Source organism: Paralichthys olivaceus, chromosome 6 (assembly GCF_024713975.1).
Source record: "Paralichthys olivaceus isolate ysfri-2021 chromosome 6, ASM2471397v2, whole genome shotgun sequence".
Lineage (NCBI taxonomy): Eukaryota > Metazoa > Chordata > Actinopteri > Pleuronectiformes > Paralichthyidae > Paralichthys > Paralichthys olivaceus.
The window spans coordinates 22305406-22328426 of NC_091098.1; the positions used below are offsets into that span (position 1 = coordinate 22305406).

General features: G+C 38.2%; 2 protein-coding genes across 3 annotated transcripts; both read left to right on the top strand.

The window, feature by feature from the left end:
* The first annotated feature begins 923 nt into the window (after positions 1-923).
* On the top strand, positions 924-9979 carry LOC109644419 (chitinase-3-like protein 2). Of its 2 annotated transcripts, XM_069526595.1 has the most exons (14): positions 925-3251; positions 3381-3447; positions 4028-4070; positions 5316-5347; positions 5581-5607; positions 5748-5952; positions 6041-6097; positions 6482-6647; positions 6743-6867; positions 6962-7085; positions 7172-7354; positions 7857-7973; positions 8094-8226; positions 8440-9977. In XM_069526595.1, exons 4-14 carry the CDS (start codon positions 5323-5325, stop codon positions 9090-9092), a joined length of 1815 nt encoding a protein of 604 aa, XP_069382696.1. In that variant the 5' UTR covers positions 925-3251; positions 3381-3447; positions 4028-4070; positions 5316-5322; the 3' UTR covers positions 9093-9977. The 2 variants fall into 2 exon arrangements, with proteins under 2 accessions (XP_069382695.1, XP_069382696.1); XM_069526594.1 differs by lacking the exon at positions 4028-4070 and having other exon boundaries at positions 924-3251; positions 8440-9979.
* Positions 9980-13701: 3722 nt separating this feature from the next.
* On the top strand, positions 13702-21689 carry LOC138410586 (chitinase-3-like protein 2). The gene is made up of 15 exons (XM_069527394.1): positions 13702-13760; positions 14322-14364; positions 16028-16059; positions 16297-16323; positions 16464-16668; positions 16760-16816; positions 17204-17369; positions 17465-17589; positions 17685-17808; positions 17893-18075; positions 18371-18487; positions 18606-18738; positions 18959-19320; positions 19392-19541; positions 21543-21689. The coding sequence occupies exons 3-15, from the start codon at positions 16035-16037 to the stop codon at positions 21687-21689; spliced, it is 1821 nt and encodes a 606-aa protein (XP_069383495.1). The 5' UTR covers positions 13702-13760; positions 14322-14364; positions 16028-16034.
* Positions 21690-23021: the final 1332 nt, after the last annotated feature.

A 23021-nucleotide genomic window follows, 5' to 3' on the forward strand; every position in this document is an offset into this window, starting at 1 on the left:
AAATGAAAGTTTCTTTTATTTTGTTTAGTTTTGGTTGAAGTTTGAATATTGGTCGGTGGTGTTGTTTGTTATTTGTCTGTAAGAGATAAGAGGCCCAGTAACATTGAAAGAAGGCCCTTCACTCAATTCCATTAAACTCCTCCCATATCACAATCTCTCTCTCATCTCTTCTTTTTGCTTGTCATACAACAGATATATCACATGATTATTGTGGCACTTTATTTATTATCTATTCAAGTAAAGTCTTGTTTTGTGTCGGCTTAATTCTTCATTGCATGCTGAGATACTGAACTCTCAACCTTCATGTAAAGCAGAACTGGTGACAGACAGAAATTAAGTTTGGGGCGGTCCAGTAACCTTCAAACTCACAGAGCCAAGCATGTAGGAGATCCCGTGACCCATGATCAATAATAAACCCCCTACACATTTGACAGACATTCATGATACAGTAACTACTGCCAGCAGAGTAATTCTGTGCTGAAAACCCTTAAAATTGCAGATGACAAAGGATTAGAATTTAAATCGTTATAACTCTACTTATTGTGATTTTTGATATTGAGAAAATAATTCATAAGAGAAAGTTGAGAATAAGAGGAACAGGATTAAATAAATAACAAAATAAGTAATGAATTAAATAATTAATTATATCAATTAATAGAAAACAGACAAAAAATTAGATTAAATATATTCTGTATGAAACATCACAGCAGAGCCTGAAGGTGCAGAACTCAGCACTAGTTACACAGTTTTGACAACACTGTGACAGTACTGTGAATTCACGTCAGATATGATATGAGAGAGCTAAGGAATGTATCACGACACGATTAATCAGAAAAAGAGAGAAAAATAGATTTATATAGGTAGAGAGTTGGAGTTTCCTGTTATACAATATATATATATATATATATATATATAACTTTACGTACTAGAAGGGTTACAGACTTTCTCATGAGTTGACATGATTTAGTTCTGTTTTTTTTTAACTTCCTTGTTTTGTTCAAAAGTACTGTTCTATGTTCTGTATCTAACTTAAACGTAGAAAAGAAAAAACAAACTAACACATTTTAATTCAATACATTAAATATACCACACCTCCTTTACACGTCTATTTTAAGGCCCTGTTGCCAAACATCATGCGTCACAGCAAAGGGAGGCAACAGTTGCCTCCACCTCCGACACACTTGTAAGTATGAAACATACTCTTAATTATTCTCAATATATTAATACACTTTAAAAATGTTTCCTATATTTATAAGTAAGTTCATCAAGTTAGTCAGATTTTTTAGATGCATTAACAGGGAGTTACAAGCTGATATTGCACCTCACGTTCTTCAGGTTAAAGGAAATTAAAAATAATATAAAAAAATAATTGTAGATTTCTTCAGGAGACTGATGGTTATGTGTGCACAATTTGTTGCAGATCCAACCAAAAATCTGGATCTAGTGAATTAAAATGTGGTTTCATAAGGGGACTGTTGGTCCTTTGTGAAAGTGTGAGCCAGAACCACTCTCTGCATTAGAAGATACCTTGTGCTTGCTGCCAGGTCCAGAGGGACTCTTCCAGTTTGAGACAGACGGGCTGGTTTAAGAGAGAGAGGGAGAGAGACTATGCAGGTTAGAGGGAGAGAGAGAGAGAGAGTCAGTCAGAGAGAGTTGGCTGTGTGTGTGTGTGCATACCAGCTGCTTGGTGTGTGTTTGTGGCATTTTTTGTGTGTGTCATGAACCATCTGGGGGCTTTTCTTTTGAAAATCCAGCCTATATTCAGGCTTCCTGGCGAGGTCCTGTAACCTTCTGGGGGCTTTTATTTTGAAAATCCTCTCATTTCAGGTTTCCTGGCAACATCCTGTAACTACCTAGCGCAGTGGTGTCAAACTCAATCAGAGAGGGCCAAAATTAGAAACTGGGACTACGTCGAGGGCCAAACAGGGTCAACATTTATTAAACAGGATAGACAGGATATTGGATAAAGTGCAAAAAGAGTGTACCGCTTGACAAATGTCTTAGAAAAGTCATAGCACAAATATCCCGAAAGAGGCGTACAGTTTGATGTCCTCTTTTTTTTGCATGCATGTCAAAAATTGCGGGAGGAGTAAATTCTTCAGACAGCAATGCATTGCCTGCTCCACAAGGCACACAACTACTGTGCAATATAAAACTCATTATCTGCACTATGCCGATGGAGGGGTGGGTGAAGTGTTTGAGTCCACAAAACACTTTTGAAGTTTCAGGGATAAACAGCGTTGCAGTAGCTTTATTTCATTTCAGTCAGTGTTTGTTAATCATCACTTCTGCACAATTTGTGAACATGGAGGAATAACAACACTATGATAGGCAGGTGTTTCTGACCCAGTTAGGTGTGTGTGTCATCGTGTGTTTATAGAATCGTTTTTACGACATGCCTTTTGTGATGATACTAATTATATGTAAGTTATTGTTTCTTTTGTTATCCAAGTTAACCTTAATTAAGAGTGGGTGTGTTCTTACTGGATTAGTTTTACACTGTGTAATTAAACATGCCTCAGATGATGATGATGCTGCTGTTGCTCTTCTCCACTTATTCTGGCCTTGTTCTGTTCATTTATTGTGGGTCTGTGTTTAACAATTGTTTTTTCTTTAACGTACATTGCATCATATTGTGGTGACGTGTCAAACATATGTGTTGATTTCAGGAGGTCTCTAACAACCGGGGGAGAGAACTTATCATTGTTCTGGACTGGAGTCAAAGTTAGCTTGAAAAAAAAAAGGATTTGAGACAATGACGTAAAAACGTTGCTTTGAAAGGAACGTGTTCAAACTTTATGTCACTTTATTGGTCATCAGTGAGTTCAAGCTTGATCTTTAAAGGACTTGGACTTGTCTCAAATGAACTGAGCTCAACTGTTTTTGATTTCTTTGTTTTACCTCTGTCTCATGTTTCTGTTTATTATGTCAGTAAGATCTTTTCATGATACTTTAGCCGCCTGAGATTTGTTGATTCTCAATCTATTTAAACTAACAGACTGACCATGTCCCCGGTTTCAGTTTGTCATTCATTTCACATTTAAATCATCACTCCTCTCATAATGATCCATTATAACTTTAGTGTCAAAATTAACTAAATAAAAAATGATCAACATGCTGTGAAATTACTTTGTAAAAGTGTTTTCATTTTTCTGGTTCCTCAGTATAGATATCCAGTTGGAGAAGGAGAAATTCTATTACAATAAAAAAAGCAAAATTGGACTAAATGTTCCCCCATCACCTGACGTCAGGTAACCACACCATCTTTTGTCCACATTTGTACTAGTTTGTATAATTGCTTCGATCATTGCAACAATGCATTAATTATCCACACCCAATTTTACTACCACACCCAATGAGCTGTTTTCCCAATTTAACAGCCAGAAATTCATCAGTCCTCCATCAGTCACAGTGGAGACAGTGTATGCTTCTTTCACCATCACCTTTGTAAGTATCCCTTTTGCTTTGATTTCATTGTACCACATTACTACAGATTTTACTGCTGCTGTACTACACCTGCTCTGTAACCAACTTACACACTGAGATTGTGTGATTATGATGATTATTAATGAGCTTTATCATATTATATTGATCTCTTTTGATTGACTTTCATTCTGTTTAGCTCAGATCAAACCTGGTAGTGTAAGATAAGATACATAAAATAAAATAAAAAAGATCTGATATTTAGGCAAGAGCTTTCCTGACCATGCAGAGCTGTCATCAAGGGAGATGTTAATTTACAGTGCAGCAGTCGGTTCACGAGGCTGGAAATGTTTTTCAAGCAAAACTTCTTCTTCTACGCTTTTTAATTCATAAAAAACATCTACACATATATGGTTAGAGTGATACTGTGTGTGTGGGTGGATCCTGAGGGAGTGCTGTGTCCTTTCCGCTCCCTAATCTTTCAATATTTGAGCTGCATGTTACATTTTCTCTAAATTCTGACCATCTTTTTTCATAACATCAATATGTTTAAGGTTTGATTGTTTGTCGTTATATAATATGTTTTATTCTTTGAAAATTCCAGATGCTGTTTTGTGACTAGCTGAAGCCTATTACCTGAAAAAAAGGTAGGTGAAAAGGAAATTTGTACTTTTTCTGTTTTGACTATATATATGTAAAGGTACATACAGAAGGTTGTGTTCTACTTAGGGTTGGGCGATAAAAAGATAGTGATATTTATCGCAATATAACTTTTCCTCAATAGAAATTTAAGACATGTAGATATAACGTGATAGAACTCATTGCATCCATGTTTTGACAGACAACACGAACAGCCAATGATAATGAGAATAGCCAGCGCTGCTCCAGGTCAGACGCTCATTAAAGGTCCGGTCGTCCCGTGTCAGAGTCTTTCAGAGTTTGCTTCCTCCTCACTCCTCTGACCTGCGCTCACTTTACAAATTTAAACAATAAAGACTTAAACAATAAACACCATCACTGATTACAAGTTATTGGGACATGCACAGGACTGATGTTTACTTTGTGTTTGTTTGATCGCTCTAGAGATTATGAGACACATATTTAAACCTCCTACACAACAGATGAGTTCTATGTGTGAGTGATCAATGGAGCAGATAGGATAAGATAAAACTTTATTGATCCAGCAGGCATGTCAGAACGAGGTAAACGAGAATAAAGAAATATAAAAAGGCAATCGATACTGAGCATGTTAATTATATACACCTTTTCATGTTGTGGTTTGTTTGAAATGTTTTAAGTAAAGTGCAGTGGTCAGATTTCCACAGGTCCACGTATAGTCACATTCTATTGCTCTATAAGTTGCACACTTAAAGCTTTATACATATATGTATATATATATATGTGTATATATATATATATATATATATATATATATATATATATGCATATAATGTCAACAATGTCACTGTCAACAGCTTATTGAGAACATGAAGATGAGGAAGTTGTGGCAGATGGAGCACTTGGTCTGAGATTCTAGTGCAAGACTGACATCTAGTGGCAGTGGATACAGAATTCATAACCTTTAAGATGCATGACCTATTACTGAGATGAATTAAAAAGCTTTTTCGGACTCACACCTTAACTCATCCTGGGTGTATATTAAAAAAGACACAATACTAAACAAATGAGCATAAAGGGCATATTTGACTAAAAGGCTAAAACATTGGGTTATTGGTTATACATACAGTATATATATATATATATCATGCAGGTCAGAACATGAAAATATTCATAAAAAATGCATTGAAAATTTACATGAATACCATGTTTTTATTTCATAATAAAAAAATATAAAATATATTTTATTCTTTCTTTCTTTTCTCTCCATATAGTAACAACATGCGCAACATAATCCTGACAGCAGGTAAGAAACATTAACCAAGTGAAGCACTTTCTGAAATATTCCACTTGAACAGATCTTAAAAACACATTTTTACACTTTAAGTGACAAGAGAAAAGGTGAAACCTTTGGATTTACCTGATTTTTTTGAGGGAGTTTCTATAAAATGTTGAAAAGGTTGAAATTATATGTTTGGATGAACTGACCAGTTCCATTTTATTGTTAACCTCTTAATGGTCCACTCTTTATCTTTGAAGGTCTCTGCCTGATCATCGCCAGCTTGGGTAAGTGGCACTTATTAATCATAACAGTTCTTCCAGCAAATAAATAAGGTTCCTAAGTCAACAATTGATGAGAGTTTGATAAAACTGCTTCTTTGAAAACCAATTCATTCTAATTCAAACTTTTTTCATTCATGTCTCAGGCTCTTCCAGTAGGCTGGTGTGTTACTTCAACAGCTTGGCCGAAAATAGAGCTGACGCTGGGAAGTTCACGATTGCGGATATCGATCCGAACAAATGTACCCATCTGATCTACGCCTTCTCTGACATTAATGAATTCAATGAGCTGGTCCCGACTAGAAGAGGAGACATATTTCGCTATCAGTTGTTTAATGAGCTCAAAACCAGGTTAGAACTTTAGCTTGTTCACATTTTTTATATCATGTCAAACTTTTTAATTTCTTCTACTAATTATTAAAATGTTATGCTCCCACAGAAATCCCTCACTCAAAACTCTGTTGGCAGTTGGTGGCACAACTTTTAACAATGAAAAGTAAGTTATACTTCCACAGATACATACATACATACAATAATGTCAGATTTGGTCATTTTTATCAGTCCAAAAACAAGAGTAAGCAGCACTAAAATATGTTGGTATTTGTGATGCTATGTCCATTTATGTCGTTTTTTGTGAACTGCACATCCTGCGTAATACATGGTTTAAATGAAGCAGCACATATGGTTTGTGTCAAACCACTGCGGCGAATGCAAACTGGGAGCAATGATTTACATTAATTCAATAAGCTTTAAGTTTTTTATATGACTCCTACTTGTGTGTATGGCTTTTTAATTATTTTATTGTAGCCTAGTAAAGATGTTAATAACTCCATATTATAATGAAGTGGATATTGAGAGCACTGTGTTAAATGTTTATCAGATTCACTACCATGGTGTCAACAAAACAAAAGAGAACAGCATTCATCCAGTCTGCTGTCGCACTACTGAGAATATTTAAGTTTGATGGATTAAACCTGGACTGGATGTACCCTGTAGCAGCAGGAGGCGACCCAAACAACAAGCAGAAATTTACACTGTTGTGCAAGGTCAGACCCTTTCCTCTGGAACTCTAAGTAATATGCCATAGGATCTGTTTTTATAGGATGTTAGACTGAACAATGTTTTTGTTGTTGTTGTGTAGGAGCTCAATGCTGCCTTTGAGAATGAAGGGAGAAGAAAAAATCGTGAACGATTAATCATCACAGCAAGTGTCTCTGCTGAGAGAGAGGTCATTGATGCCAGCTATGAAGTCAACAAGATTACCAAGTAAACCATCTTTTATTTCATAAATGTTTACATTACACCCATGATTACATGTCAAAGCACTTTGGTCATCATGACTTCCTCTGCATTCTCACAGGGACCTGGACTTCCTTAATGTGCTGACATTTGACTTTCATGGCCCCTGTAAGAAGGTCATAAGACATCACAGTCCCTTATACAGAGGGTGCCACGATACTGGAGACACAATCTACCATAATACTGTAAATACCATGATTCATACATAGATTGTCTGAACACCTATCTATGAACAGATGCATTCTCATCTTTATTGTTTCCTACACTTTAGGATTCTGCCATGCAACATTGGTTGGACAAGGGAGCACCTGCACAATTGCTAAATTTGGGACTAGCTGCATATGGGCGAGCTTTTTCCCTCTCCTCTGCATCCAGTGATGTTGGAGCTCCAGCCAAAGGCCCTGGTAAAGAAGGCTGCTACACTGGTGAAGAGGGATTCTGGGCCTATTATGAGGTATTACTTTATTGATATGAGCAGTGAATGTACATAATTTATATTATTAGTGTTTATTGTACCATAAAGTTGGGATCAGACCAAGCATGAACCATCACATCATGGGGTTACAGCTACACAAGTTGAAATGTGTTTCAAATACTCACATGATAGTGTATCACGAAAAACCTCAGTACCAAGAATCAGAAATTGAGGACAATTAAATGTGGCTGTCTGTTGGCACGTAACATAGGATACAACGTGTGTACTGTTAAAAACAACCAAAAAATTCTGAACATATTCATCTTATTTAATTCCAGCTATTGCTTGCACTTTACTGTAAGCCAAGACAGCACTAGCACTTAGCTGCCTTACTCACTTAGTTCTGTCTGTTGTCTAGTTACTCCAAAAGCAGGCCAATAACGTGAGGTTCAAATTCGTGTCATGTTTGGTCTGAACGCACCATAAAGGTCTGAACTCTATTTCTTTGCATCTATATGTGTAATGTGATGCTTCTTTTCAGACTTGCCTTTACACTGAAGGGGCTACATTCCACCGGATTGCTGATCAGAAAGTTCCATATGCCATAGCAGGAAACCAGTGGGTTGGATTTGATGACAAAGACAGCATCAGTACAAAGGTAACCATCTGTTAAAATTAGTTATAACGATGCAAACAACTCAGAACTCTGTTTAGACGTATACTATGTTTTGTTGACATGACTTCAGCTTCAGAAGTGTTTTCCTCTTCATCCTCTCAGGTCAGTTACTTAAAAGCAAAGAACTTTGGAGGAGCCTTTGTTTGGTCTCTGGACCTGGATGACTTCAGCGGAAAGTTCTGTAACCAGAGCAAAAGTCCCTTCATCAGCCACTTGAATTCTCTCCTGCTTCAATGTAAGAAATTTGAGAAAGTGTGTGTAGTGAGGTAGAGCTTTCTATATTTGATTTAAATAATCAGTTTTACCAGATTTACTGACTTGATGTTTTCTTGGAGTAAACGTGTTGTGCAGTTTCTGTTCTGTAGTCATCATGCTCAGTAATAAAAATGTATGATGTGATGCCCAAGAAACTTTTAAAGCAATTAACCCAATACTCCTGTTTTTTTAGGTTCTCCAACTACCACAACCACAACTACTCCAACTACCACAACCACAGCTCCAACTACCACAACTCCAACAACCACAACTCCCACTACCACAACAACTACTCCAACTATCACAACAACTACTCCAACTACCACAACTCCAACTACCACAACAACTACTCCAACTACCACAACCACAACTCCAACTACCACAACCACAACCACAACTCCAACTACCACAACTACTCCAACTACGACGACCACTACTCCAACTACCACAACCACAGCTCCAACTACCACAACTCCAACAACCACAACTCCCACTACCACAACTAGTTCAACTACCACAACTACTCCAACTACCACAACCACAACTCCAACTACCACAACAACAACTCCAACTACCACAACCACAACTCCCACTACCACAACAACTACTCCAACTACCACAACAACTACCACAACTCCAACAACCACAACAACCACTCCAACTACCACAACCACAACAAAAAGTGATAACGGTCAAGGTGCCTGTAATGGAGCGACGTCTGGGCTTTTCCCCAATCCCTTAGATCCAACTTCTTATTACAACTGTGGCTTTGATGGAGCGCACCTCCAACAATGTCCAGCAGGATTGGTCTTCAAAACAAGCTGTAGTTGCTGCAACTATCCCTAAAGACTTGCAGGTTATATTTTAATATTCATCCTTATCTACTGAAGGGGTCACTGTCACAAGTTAGTATAAGTACAATTTCTTATGATCATTCCGTGTTTTGTTTTCAGCCTCACTAATCTTCACTTAATTTGAAAACATAATTGATACTTTATCATTAACATTTAATCTAACTTCATTTGCTTCATTATATGGTTGCTGCATACACACTGGATGTTGTGTAGGTGTATCTAACCCTATTGTATGGATATGTTCTTGTTGGTCTTTCTTTAGCCCTCAACTGACCAGATTTGTCTGGACACAGTGGTTGTGTAGTAGTTTTACATTTTAATCAATATTACTAAATCAATAAATCAATCATGACTTACAAATGAAAGTTTCTTATATTTTGTTTCATTTTGTTTGAAGTTTTATAATTGGTTGGTAGGGTTGGGTAGTATTTGTCTATCAGAGATAAGAGGCCCAGTAACATGGAAAGAAGAACCTTCACTGAATTCCATTTAACTATTTCCATATCACAATGTCTCTCTCTAATCTCTTCTGTTGCTTGTCTAATAAAAGATATATCACATCATTTTTGTGTCAAGATGTGAAGTGTATCATTTTGTTTACTCAAGTAAAGTCCTGTTTTGTGGCTGTAAAGAAGAAACCTGAACCTAAACCTCAATCCTTCATTGCATGCTGAGATACTGAACTCTCAACTTTCATGTAAAGCAGAACTGATGACAGACAGAAATTAGGCAGCGTTGTCTCTGAGTGTGTGTGTGTGTGTGTGTGTGTGTGCGCGTGTGTGCTGTTACTGTTCCCTCAAGTTCTGGGATCATCAATAAGCTTCACAATTTTTTATCTAATCAACCACTCATAACGATAAATTCAACTCGGTCCCTCGATCACGAGAAGTTTTCACAGTAGAGTTTAGTAGCAGGAGGCGGAGTCACGTACACCAGTGTGTGTGGAAGTGTTTAAGTGCCAGTTCTAGTTCAACATCTTGGTGCAGTGTGGATGTGGCTGACAACAGTCAACAATAAATCATTTCCGTATTGGGAATAAACCTTCCGCTTGTGTGAGCTGTCTGTAGCTCAATAGGTTTGGCCTATGCTTCTGTATTTTAATGTTGGTACTTGGAGAGCCTCATATTTTCTGAGGTGGTACATGGTGTATAAGATATTAATCTTCATCATCTGTAACTTATGAACAATTCATTATGATAATAAAATATTCTATGCAGAGAAAAACAACTAAATATATATATATATAAGTATCACCTTGTGTCAAGTGAGCAACAACATGTATCTAACACCCAGGAAGTGAAATTATTGAGCAGAACCTGTTTGGCAAGTGTTCCCATAGATGTCAGCCAACAACAGTTGTGTTGTTTCCTATGACAACTTTGTGTTGGGCGTTCACACCAACACAATATGTGTATGTTCCCATAAGGGCACTGTGGGTGCCGAGTGAGGCCACAGTGAGGGCACTTAATGTGAGGAGACACTCAGCCAGTGAAACCTCAGAGAGCATCTCCTGAATCCATCGTACTATGAACTGATCACAAACTACCAAAGTTTAGAGGCGTATGCAGACCATGGAAGGAGGTGCTGATGTCACGTATGTTGTGCAGATGACGAGGTGAAATGACGTTGTAACAATTCAACAAGTATGAACAATGCAATTATTTCAAATTGACTTGCGTGTCCTTTAATAAGACACCATACACTGATTCAGTGATTCACATTTCCTGCTCATGCATTTTTTATTGAAATGAATGACAGTATTTATTATGAAAGCCAATGTGAAAATAAAATTAAATAATTTGTTTGGACGTACATTTAGTTTTCAGGGTTTTCAAAACAACTCCCTTGTTCCGTGTCTAACTTAAAAAGTAGAAGAGAAAAACAAACTAATAAAATGCCCATTAAATATACCACACCTCCTTTACGTGTCTACTTTAAGGCCCGTTGCCAAACATCCTGCGTCACAGCAAAGATGTAACATACTCTACATTATTCTCTATATATTATTTTAACTCTTTAAAAATGTTTTCTATATTATTTCCTAAGTAAATTTATCAAGCTAATTGGATTTTGAGATGCTTTAACAGGGAGTTACAGGCTTATATTGCACCTCATGTTCTTCAGGTTAATCCAAATCTTGGGTAAATTAAATTTCTAGAGATTCATTTATTATTTCTAGAGAAATAATAAATGAATCTTCATGAAAAAACAGACATGTTCAGGAGACTGATATTTATGAGTGAGTGCAATTTGATGCAGATCCAAGTAAAAATCTGGATCCAGTGAATTTAAATGTGGCTTCATGAGGGGACGGTTGGTCCTTGGTAAAGGTAGGAGCCAGAACCACTCTCTGCAATATAAAAGGTCAATGGTGACCGATTCTTCAGACGTAAAAAAATACATTTAAATTGCCTCCATACTGCTCCTGTGGCATCATCCAAGTGTCCAGAAGCTCCGTCATTCATAGTCAACATGAAACAACGTTATTTACACTATTTTAAGCCTAAATGTCTATTGATGATGATGCGTTCACGCTCTCACAGACACCAGAAAACTGCACACACTCTTGCACAAGGACAACAAAAAATACTGCTTCTAAATGTTTTCAGCATTCAGTATCAACATATTTGTAATTTTCAATATACAACATATCTTCTTTTCATTTAAAGAGAACAAATTTAATTTCCAATTAAATTCAGTGGCCCAAAGCTGACATGCTGATTTCACTGTTTCACTGCAAATCAGCTGCAAACAAATGTAATTCCTATGAGACAGGGCTAGTGTGCTGGAAATTGATCTCAACCCCTCAACAAATAGCACAAAACACTGAGAAGTTTAAGTTGAATATACTGAATAGAATACTGTATATGGAAACAGTCTTACCACGAGTCAGTCTAGCGTCTCGTTGAACAAAGGTTCCACATTTCATATTTTGCATTTTTTGAATTCTAATAGTTTATTGGTCCCTGATCACACTGATTTATCTGCTGCTACCTGGTTCTGTACATATATTCTTCATTCACCTTAGCTGTACATAATCTATGTCTGTATTATTTACCTCAATGCACTTCGAACACTTTAATCATTCGGTATTTAACTACGTTACTGCAATAATTTTTAACAGTTGTCCCGTTCACCGTCCTTTACAGTCATATAGACTACCCTTACTTTATCATTTTAGTAGACTGCTCTGGTTTTTAACCGACATGGACAGTTTGGTGCTGGGAGAACACAACACTGCAACAAGATAACCTGTATCCATGGGTCATTGTGAAATACATGTGGTAAAAATCATAACTTCTGTCTCAAACAGCTTTTCACTTCAGCATTGACCTTTTTTAATATTCTCTTCATCTTTCACATCTATTTGTTATGTTGTGTTATCATTCGCGAAGTACTTCACCACTGTTGGAAATGTGCTAGAAATGTGCTTTGTTTTACAGCGATGTTGCTTCTGAGCCAATGAAAACACAAACTATCGTCTAATAGGAATCACAACTTTATTTCATGACAGTGTTTTAGTTCCGTCTACACACAAAACCAGTTCTATTTATACTTCAAGCAGCTGTATTTCCAGACAATGTTGGTTAATCATCAGTTCTGCACTATTTGTTAAGATACGATGATAGGTAGGTGTTTCTGACCCAGTTGGGTGTGCGTGTCATTGTGCGTTAGTTTTCGGGCATGTGTGACGATACTTCTATTATTCAAATGATTGTTTCTTTTGTTTGTTTTGTTATCCAAGTTATCCAACCTTAATTAAGAGTGGGTGTGTTCTTACTGGATTAGTTTTACACTGTGTAATTAAACATGCCTCAGATGATGATGATGCTGCTGTTGCTCTTCTCCACTTATTCTGGCCTTGTTCTGTTCATTTATTGTGGGTCTGTGTTTAACAGTTGTTTTACTTTAACGTACAATGCATCATATTGTGGTGACGTTATGATTTCAGGAGGTCTCTAACAACCGGGGGAGAGAACTTATCATTGTTCTGGACTGGAGTCAAAGTTAGCTTGAAGAAAAATAGGATTTGACACAATGACGTAAAAACGTTGCTTTGAAAGGAACGTGTTGAAACTTTATGTCACTTTATTGGTCATCAATGAGTTCAAGCTTGATCTTTAAAGGACTTGGACTTGTCTCAAATGAACTGAGCTCAACAGTTTTTGATTTCTTTGTTTTACCTCGGTCTCATGTTTCTGTTTATTATGTCATTAAGATCTTTTCATGATACTTTAGCCGCCTGAGATTTGTTGATTCTCAATCTATTTAAACTAACAGACTGACCATGTCCCCGGTTTCAGTTTGTCATTTATGTCACACATTTAAATCATCCCTCCTCTCATAATGATCCATTATAACTTTAGTGTCAAAATTAACTAAATAAAAATTGATCAACATGCTGTTGAATGTTTTGTTCAAGTTTTTAATTGGACTAAATGTTCCCCCATCACCTGACGTCAGGTAACCACACCATCTTTTGTCCACATTTGTACTAGTTTGTATAATTGCTTCGATCATTCCAACAATGCATTAATTATCCACACCCAATTTTACTACCACACCCAATGAGCTGTCTACCCAATTTAACAGCCAGAAATTCATCAGTCCTCCATCAGTCACAGTGGAGACAGTGTATGCTTCTTTCACCATCACCTTTGTAAGTATCCCTTTTGCTTTGATTTCATTGTACCACATTACTACAGATTTTACCGCTGCTGTACTACACCTGCTCTGTAACCAACTTACACACTGAGATTGTGTGATTATGATGATTATTAATGAGCTTTATCATATTATATTGATCTCTTTTGATTGACTTTCATTCTGTTTAGCTCAGATCAAACCTGGTAGTGTAAGATAAGATACATAACATAAAATAAGAAAGATCTGATATTTAGGCAAGAGCTTTCCTGACCATGCAGAGCTGTCATCAGCGGAGATGTTAATTTACAGTGCAGCAGTTGGTTCACGAGGCTGGAAATGTTTTTCAAGCTTTTTAATTCATAAAAAACATCTACACATATATGGTTAGAGTGATACTGTGTGTGTGGGTGGATCCTGAGGGAGTGCTGTGTCCTTTCCGCTCCCTAATCTTTCAATATTTGAGCTGCATGTTACATTTTCTCTAAATTCTGACCATCTTTTTTCATAACATCAATATGTTTAAGGTTTGATTGTTTGTCGTTATATAATATGTTTTATTCTTTGAAAATTCCAGATGCTGTTTTGTGACTAGCTGAAGCCTATTACCTGAAAAAAAGGTAGGTGAAAAGGAAATTTGTACTTTTTTTGTTTTGACTATATATATGTAAAGGTACATACAGAAGGTTGTGTTCTGGGTGACTGACAGTTTCCTCACCCTACTTTCAAGCTAGCATGCCTTCAGGGGTTAATCACACTAAGATCATAATCTGGCTGTACAACATTTTTGCACAGCCAGATTATTATCTACCCAAGCTTGTTGTATGAATGACAGCTGCATGACTGGCTGGTTATTGTTGAGTTAACTATATCCAAACTTCAACAAGCTACACTCAAGTCACTAAATTTTAAGTTTCGATTCCCCTTTACCTGGGTCAACCCAAACCCAAGTACCCACGATCTGATCTTAGACTTGGATTCAGATTTCCACAGGTCCATGTATAGTCATATTCTATTACTCTATAAGTTGTATATGAATAGGTTTTATACACACATACACACATACTGTATATATATATATATATATATATATATATATATATATACATACATGACATATACAAGATTTAAATATCAATATGGAAGCAATAAGTACACATTGACGTAATGAGTGTATGTGTTACTTTAATGTTACAGCATGTGTGCATGTTTGTGCGACGCTTTGATCAGCTGTGGTGTAAACATGTCACCCTTATGAAAATGCCAACATTCAAACCTTTTCTGCTGTGTGGCATCTGTTATCGTGCACCAACACTGTAATCACACCCTGACATCATGATGCTGTTAAACCAGATATGCTTGCACCTTATCTTTGTGTGGGACAGAGCACACCCATGCTAACTAGCTAGATAATAGCAGCCATGCAGGTAATAGTGAGTGCAATCATGTCCCGACTTTTAAAAAACAAATTTACCAACGAAAGTCTCTTACTGATGGGGAAATGCCTCAACCCACGGTGGCCCAGGTTCAGTTCCGTCCTGTGGCCATTTACGCAATGTCCTCCCTACCCTCTCTGTCCCCGTTTCATAGCTTGTTCTCCTTACTATCAATTAAAGGCAATAAAAGCCCAAAAAGATGTAGTTTAAAAAAAGAAAACGAACAAAAAAAGGTCTCACACTGATGCTTTGACACTGACAGGACCACGACCGGATCCGTTTAACGCATCTGCACAGAAGATGGCTGATCGTCTTCTTTTAGTTGACTCTTCTGTACACAGGCTACATTTACTCCATTGTGTAGGTGGTTGTGAGTTCATGGCCCACCATCACTGTGCTCTGGAGCACTCACAGACCATATAGGCAACACCCATACATATCATCTAAGACTACTGTCAACAGCTTTTTGAGAACATGAAGATGAGGAAGTTGTGGCAGATGGAGCACTTGGTGTGATATTCTAGTGCAAGACTGACATCTAGTGGCAGTGGATACAGAATTCATAACCTTAAGATACGTGACCTATCACTGAGATGAATTAAAAAACCTGTTTTGGACGACACCGTCACAACTTAACTCATCCTGAGTGTATCTAAAAGTTAGGTTATTGGTTATAATGCAGTTCAAAACAACAAATATTGATTAAAATAATGTGGAGCTGGAATAAAAAAATGCTGAAATGAAATAAAATGCATTATGAATACCATGTTTTTATTTCATAATACTGTTTATATAATATCGTTTATAAAAATATGTTTTATTCTTTCTTTCTTTTCTCTCCATATAGTAACAACATGCACAACATAATCCTGACAGCAGGTAAGAAACACTAACTAAGTGAAGCACTTTCTGAAATATTCCACTTGAACAGATCTTAAAAACACATTTTTACACTTTAAGTGACAATAGAAAAGGTGAAACCTTTGGAATTACCTGATTTTTTTGAGGAAGTTTCTATAAAATGTTGAAAAGGTTGAAATTATATGTGGATTTGGATGAACTGACCAGTTCCATTTTATTGTTAACCTCTTAATGATCCACTCTTTATCTTTGAAGGTCTCTGCCTGATCATCGCCAGCTTGGGTAAGTGGCACTTATTAATCATAACAGTTCATCCAGCAAATAAATAAGGTTCCTAAGTCAACAATTGATGAGAGTTTGATAAAACTGCTTCTTTGAAAACCAATTCATTCTAATTCAAACTTTTTTCATTCATGTCTCAGGCTCTTCCAGTAGGCTGGTGTGTTACTTCAACAGCTTGGCCGAAAATAGAGCTGACGCTGGGAAGTTCACGATTGCGGATATCGATCCGAACAAATGTACCCATCTGATCTACGCCTTCTCTGACATTAATGAATTCAATGAGCTGGTCCCGACTAGAAGAGGAGACATATTTCGCTATCAGTTGTTTAATGAGCTCAAAACCAGGTTAGAACTTTAGCTTGTTCACATTTTTTAAATCATCATGTCAAGGAAATGTATTTCTTCCACTAATTACTAAAATGTTATGCTCCCACAGAAATCCCTCACTCAAAACTCTGTTGGCAGTTGGTGGCACAACTTTTAAAAATGAAAAGTAAGTTATACTTCCACAGATACATACATACATACAATAATTTCAGATTTGGTCATTTTTATCAGTCCAAAAACAAGAGTAAGCAGCACTAAAATATGTTGGTATTTGTGATGCTATGTCCATTTATGTTGTTTTTTGTGAACTGCACATCCTGCGTAATACATGGTTTAAATGAAGCAGCACATATGGTTTGTGTCAAACCACTGCTGCAAATGCAAACTGGGAGCAATTTACATTTAAATTCATTTAATTAGCTTTAAGATTTTTACATGACTCCTACTTTTTTGTATGGCTTTTTAATTATTTTATTGTAGCCTAGTAAAGATGTTAATAACTCCATATTATAATGAAGTGGATATTGAGAGCACTGTGTTAAATGTTGATCAGATTCACTACGATGGTGTCAACAAAACAAAAGAGAACAGCATTCATCCAGTCTGCTGTCGATCTACTGAGAATATTTAAATTTGATGGATTAAACCTGGACTGGATGTACCCTGTAGCAGCAGGAGGCGACCCAAACAACAAGCAGAAATTTACACTGTTGTGCAAGGTCAGACCCTTTCCTCTGGAACTCAAAGTAATATGCCATAGGATCTGTTTTTATAGGATGTTAGACTGAACAATGTTTTGGTTGTTGTTGTGTAGGAGCTCAATGCTGCCTTTGAGAATGAAGGGAAAAGACAAAACCGTGAACGATTAATCATCGCGGCAAGTGTCTCTGCTGAGAGAGAGGTCATTGATGCCAGCTATGAAGTCAACAAGATTACCAAGTAAACCAATCGTTTATTTCATAAATATTTACATTACACCCATGATTACATGTCAAAGCACTTTGGTCATCATGACTTCCTCTGCATTCTCACAGGGACCTGGACTTCCTTAATGTGCTGACGTATGACTTTCATGGCCCCTGGGAAAATGTCACAGGACATCACAGTCCCTTATTCAAAGGGTCCCAGGATACTGGAAACAAAATCTACTATAATACTGTAAATACCGTGATTCATACAGATTGTCTGAACACCTATCTATGAACAGATGCATTCTCATCTTTATTGTTTCTTACACTTTAGGATTCTGCCATGCAGCATTGGTTGGACAAGGGAGCACCTGCACAATTGCTAAATTTGGGACTAGCTGCATATGGGCGAGCTTTTTCCCTCTCCTCTGCATCCAGTGATGTTGGAGCTCCAGCCAAAGGCCCTGGTGAAGAAGGCTGCTACACTGGTGAAGAGGGATTCTGGGCCTATTATGAGGTATTACTTTATTGATATGAGCAGTGAATGTACATCATTTATATTATTAGTGTTTATTGTACCATAAAGTTGGGATCAGACCAAGCATGAACCATCACATCATGGGGTTACAGCTACACAAGTTGAATTGTGTTTCAAATACTCACATGATAGTGTATCACGAAAAACCTCAGTATTGAGATCATTGTGACGAACCAAGAATCAGAAATTGAGGTCATGTTTGGTCTGAACGCACCATAAAGGTCTGAACTCTATTTCTTTGCATCTATATGTGTAATGTGATGCTTCTTTTCAGACTTGCCTTTACACTGAAGGGGCTACATTCCACCGGATTGCTGATCAGAAAGTTCCATATGCCATAGAAGAAAACCAGTGGGTTGGATTTGATGACAAAGACAGCATCAGTACAAAGGTAACCATCTGTTAAAATTAGTTATAACGATGCAAACAACTCAGAACTCTGTTTAGACGTATACTGTTTTGTTGACATGACTTCAGCTTCAGAAGTGTTTTCCTCTTCATCCTCTCAGGTCAGTTACTTAAAAGCAAAGAACTTTGGAGGAGCCTTTGTTTGGTCTCTGGACCTGGATGACTTCAGCGGAGAGTTCTGTAACCAGAGCAAAAGTCCCTTCATCAGCCACTTGAATTCTCTCCTGGTTCAAAGTAAGAAATTTGAAAAAGTGTGTGTAGTGAGGTAGACGTTTCTATTTTTGATTTAAATAATCAGTTTTACCAGATTTACTGACTTGATGTTTTCTTGGAGTAAACTTGTTGTGCAGTTTTTGTTTAGAAATCTTGAGTAGACTTGCTCAGTGATAAAAATGTATGATGTGATGCTCATGAAACTTTTAAAGCAATTAACCCAATACTCCTGTTTTTTTAGGTTCTCCAACTAATCCAACTACCACAACAGCTACTCCAACTACCACAACCCCATTCCCAACTACCACAACAACTACTCCAACTACCACAACTCTAACTATCACTACCATAACTCCAACTACCACAACTACACCAATTACCACAACAACTACTCCAACTACCACAACCACATCTCCAACCACCACAACAACCACTCCAACCACCACAAAAACTACAACAACTCCAACTACCACAACTTCTCCAACTACCACAACCACATCACTAACTACCACAACTACTCCAACGACCACATCTCCCACTACCACAACTCCAACTACTACGACCACAGCTCCAACTACCACAACCACAACTCCAACTACCACAGTCACTACCCCAACTACCAGGACCACAGCTCAAACTACAACAACTCCAACGACCACAACTCCCACTACCAGAACTCCAACTACCACAACCACAACTCCAACTACCACAACTACTCCAACTACTCCAACTACAACGACCACAGCTCCAACTACCACAACTACCACAACTACTCCAACTACCACAACCACAACTCCAACTACCACAGCTACTCCAACTACGACGTCCACAACTCCAACTACCACGGCCACTACTCCAACTACCACAACCACAACTCCCACTACCACAACTCCAACTACCACAACTTCTCCAACTACCACAACCACAACTCCAACTACCACAACTACTCCAACTACCACGGCCACTACCCCAACTACCACGACCACAACTCCAACGACCACAACAACTACTCCAACTACCACAACAACTACTCCAACTACCACGACCACTACTCCAACTACCACAACTCCAACTACCACAACAACTACTCCAACTACCACAACTACTCCAACTACGACGACCACTACTCCAACTACCACAACCACAGCTCCAACTACCACAACAACTAGTCCAACTACCAGAACAACTACTCCAACTACCACAACCACAACTCCAACTCCAACTACCACAACAACAACTCCAACTACCACAACCACAACTCCCACTACCACAACAACTACTCCAACTACCACAACAACTACTCCAACTACCACAACCACAACTCCAACTACCACAACCACAACTCCAACTACCACACCCACAACTCCAACTACCACAACTACTCCAACTACCACAACCACAACTACAACTACAACAACTACTCCAACTACCACAACCACAACTCCAACTACCACAACCACAACTCCCACTACCACAACAACTACTCCAACTACCACAACCACAATTCCAACTACCACAACAACTACTCCAACTACCACAACCACAATTCCAACTACCACAACAACTACTCCAACTACCACGACCACAACTCCAACTACCACGACCACAACTCCAACGACCACAACAACTACTCCAACTACCACAACAACTACTCCAACTACCACGACCACTACTCCAACTACCACAACTCCAACTACCACAACAACTACTCCAACTACCACAACTCCAACTACCACAACTACTCCAACAACCACAACTACTCCAACAACCACAACTACTCGAACTACGAGGACCACTACCACAACCACAGCTCCAACTACCACAACTCCCACTACCACAACAACTAGTCCAACTACCACAACAACTCCAACTACCACAACTACTCCAACTACCACAACCACAACTCCCACTACCACAACAACTACTCCAACTACCACAACAACTACTCCAACTACCACAACCACAACTCCAACTACCACAACAACTACTCCAACTACCACAACCACAACTCCAACTACCACAACTACTCCAACTACCACAACTCCAACTACAACGACCACTACTCAAACTACCACAACCACTAGTCCAACTACCACAACTCTAACAACCACAACTCCCACTACCACAACAACTAGTCCAACTACCACAACAACTACTCCAACTACCACAACCACAACTCCAACTACAACAACCACAACTCCAACTACCACAACCACAACTCCCACTACCACAACAACTACTCCAACTACCACAACTACTCCAACTACGATGACCACTACTCAAACTACCACAACCACAGCTCCAACTACCACAACTCTAACAACCACAACTCCCACTACCACAACAACTAGTCCAACTACCACAACAACTACTCCAACTACCACAACCACAACTCCAACTACAACAACCACAACTCCAACTACCACAACCACAACTCCCACTACCACAACAACTACTCCAACTACCACAACAACTACTCCAACTACCACAACAACTACTCCAACTACCACAACTCCAACTACCACAACAACTACTCCAACTACCACAACCACAACTCCAACTACCACAACTACTCCAACTACCACAACCACAACTCCAACTACCACAACAACAACTCCAACTACCACAACCACAACTCCCACTACCACAACAACTACTCCAACTACCACAACCACAACTCCAACTACCACAACAACTACTCCAACTACCACAACTCCAACTACCACAACTACTCCAACTACGACGACCACTACTCAAACTACCACAACCACAGCTCCAACTACCACAACTCTAACAACCACAACTCCCACTACCACAACAACTAGTCCATCTACCACAACAAGTACTCCAACTACCACAACTCCAACTACCACAACTACTCCAACTACGACGACCACTACTCAAACTACCACAACCACAGCTCCAACTACCACAACTCTAACAACCACAACTCCCACTACCACAACAACTAGTCCATCTACCACAACAAGTACTCCAACTACCACAACTCCAACTACCACAACAACAACTCCAACTACCACAACCACAACTCCCACTACCACAACAACTACTCCAACTACCACAACAACTACTCCAGCTACCACAACAACTACTCCAACTACCACCACAACAACTACTCCAACTACCACAACCACAACTCCCACTACCACAACAACTACTCCAACTACCACAACAACTACTCCAGCTACCACAACAACTACTCCAACTACCACAACAACTACTCCAACTACCACAACCACAACTCCCACTACCACAACAACTACTCCAACTACCACAACCACAACTCCCACTACCACAACAACTACTCCAACTACCACAACAACTACCACAACTCCAACAACCACAACAACCACTCCAACTACCACAACCACAACAAACAGTGATAACGGTCAAGGTGCCTGTAATGGAGCGACCTCTGGGCTTTTCCCCAATCCCTTAGATCCAACTTCTTATTACAACTGTGGCTTTGATGGAGCGCACCTCCAACAATGTCCAGCAGGATTGGTCTTCAAAACAAGCTGTAGTTGCTGCAACTATCCCTAAAAACTTGCAGGTTATATTTTAATATTTATCCTTATCCACTGAAGGGGTCACTGTCACAAGTCAGTATAAGTACAATTTCTTATGATCATTGCGTGTTTTGTTTTCAGCCTCACTAATCTTCACTTAATTTTAAAACATAATTGATACTTTATCATTAACATTTAATCTAATTTAATTTGCTTCATTATATGGTCGGTGCATATATTAGTATATATTTATATAGTGAGCTTAACTTTCATACATTTTCATCAATATTACTAAATATTCAATAATGACTTACAAATGAAAGTTTCTAATATTTTGTTTCCTTTTGTTTGAAGTTTTATAATTGGTTGGTAGTGTTGGTTTGTATTTGTCTATCAGAGATAAGAGGCCCAGTAACGTGGAAAGAATCCATTAAATTCCATTTAACTATTTCCATATCACAATCTCTCTCTCTAATCTCTTCTTTTTGCTTGTCTTATAACAGATATATCACGTCATTTTTGTGTCACTTTATTTATTATTTATTTAAGTAAAGTCTTGTTTTGTGGCTGTAAAGAATAAACCTGAACCTAAACCTTAATTCTTCATTGCTTGCTGTGATACTGAACACTCAACTTTCATGTAAAGCAGAACTGATGACAGACAGAGATTAGGCAATGTTTGGGGTGGCCCAATAAGTTTTGCTCTGACCCACGATAAATAATAAACCCCCAACACAAATACATTCCACATGTATAATACATCACAGCAGAGGC

Coding starts and splice junctions, on each gene's coding strand:
- LOC109644419 (XM_069526594.1), top strand. CDS start 3,227: ATGTTCCCCCATCACCTGACGTCAG. Junction 6,648..6,742: donor AATTTACACTGTTGTGCAAG/GTCAGACCCTTT, acceptor GTTGTTGTGTAG/GAGCTCAATGCTGCCTTTGA. Junction 7,974..8,093: donor AAGACAGCATCAGTACAAAG/GTAACCATCTGT, acceptor TCATCCTCTCAG/GTCAGTTACTTAAAAGCAAA.
- LOC138410586 (XM_069527394.1), top strand. CDS start 16,035: ATGCACAACATAATCCTGACAGCAG. Junction 16,324..16,463: donor CCTGATCATCGCCAGCTTGG/GTAAGTGGCACT, acceptor TTCATGTCTCAG/GCTCTTCCAGTAGGCTGGTG. Junction 19,542..21,542: donor ACAGCTACTCCAACTACGAC/GTCCACAACTCC, acceptor CACAACAACTAG/TCCATCTACCACAACAAGTA.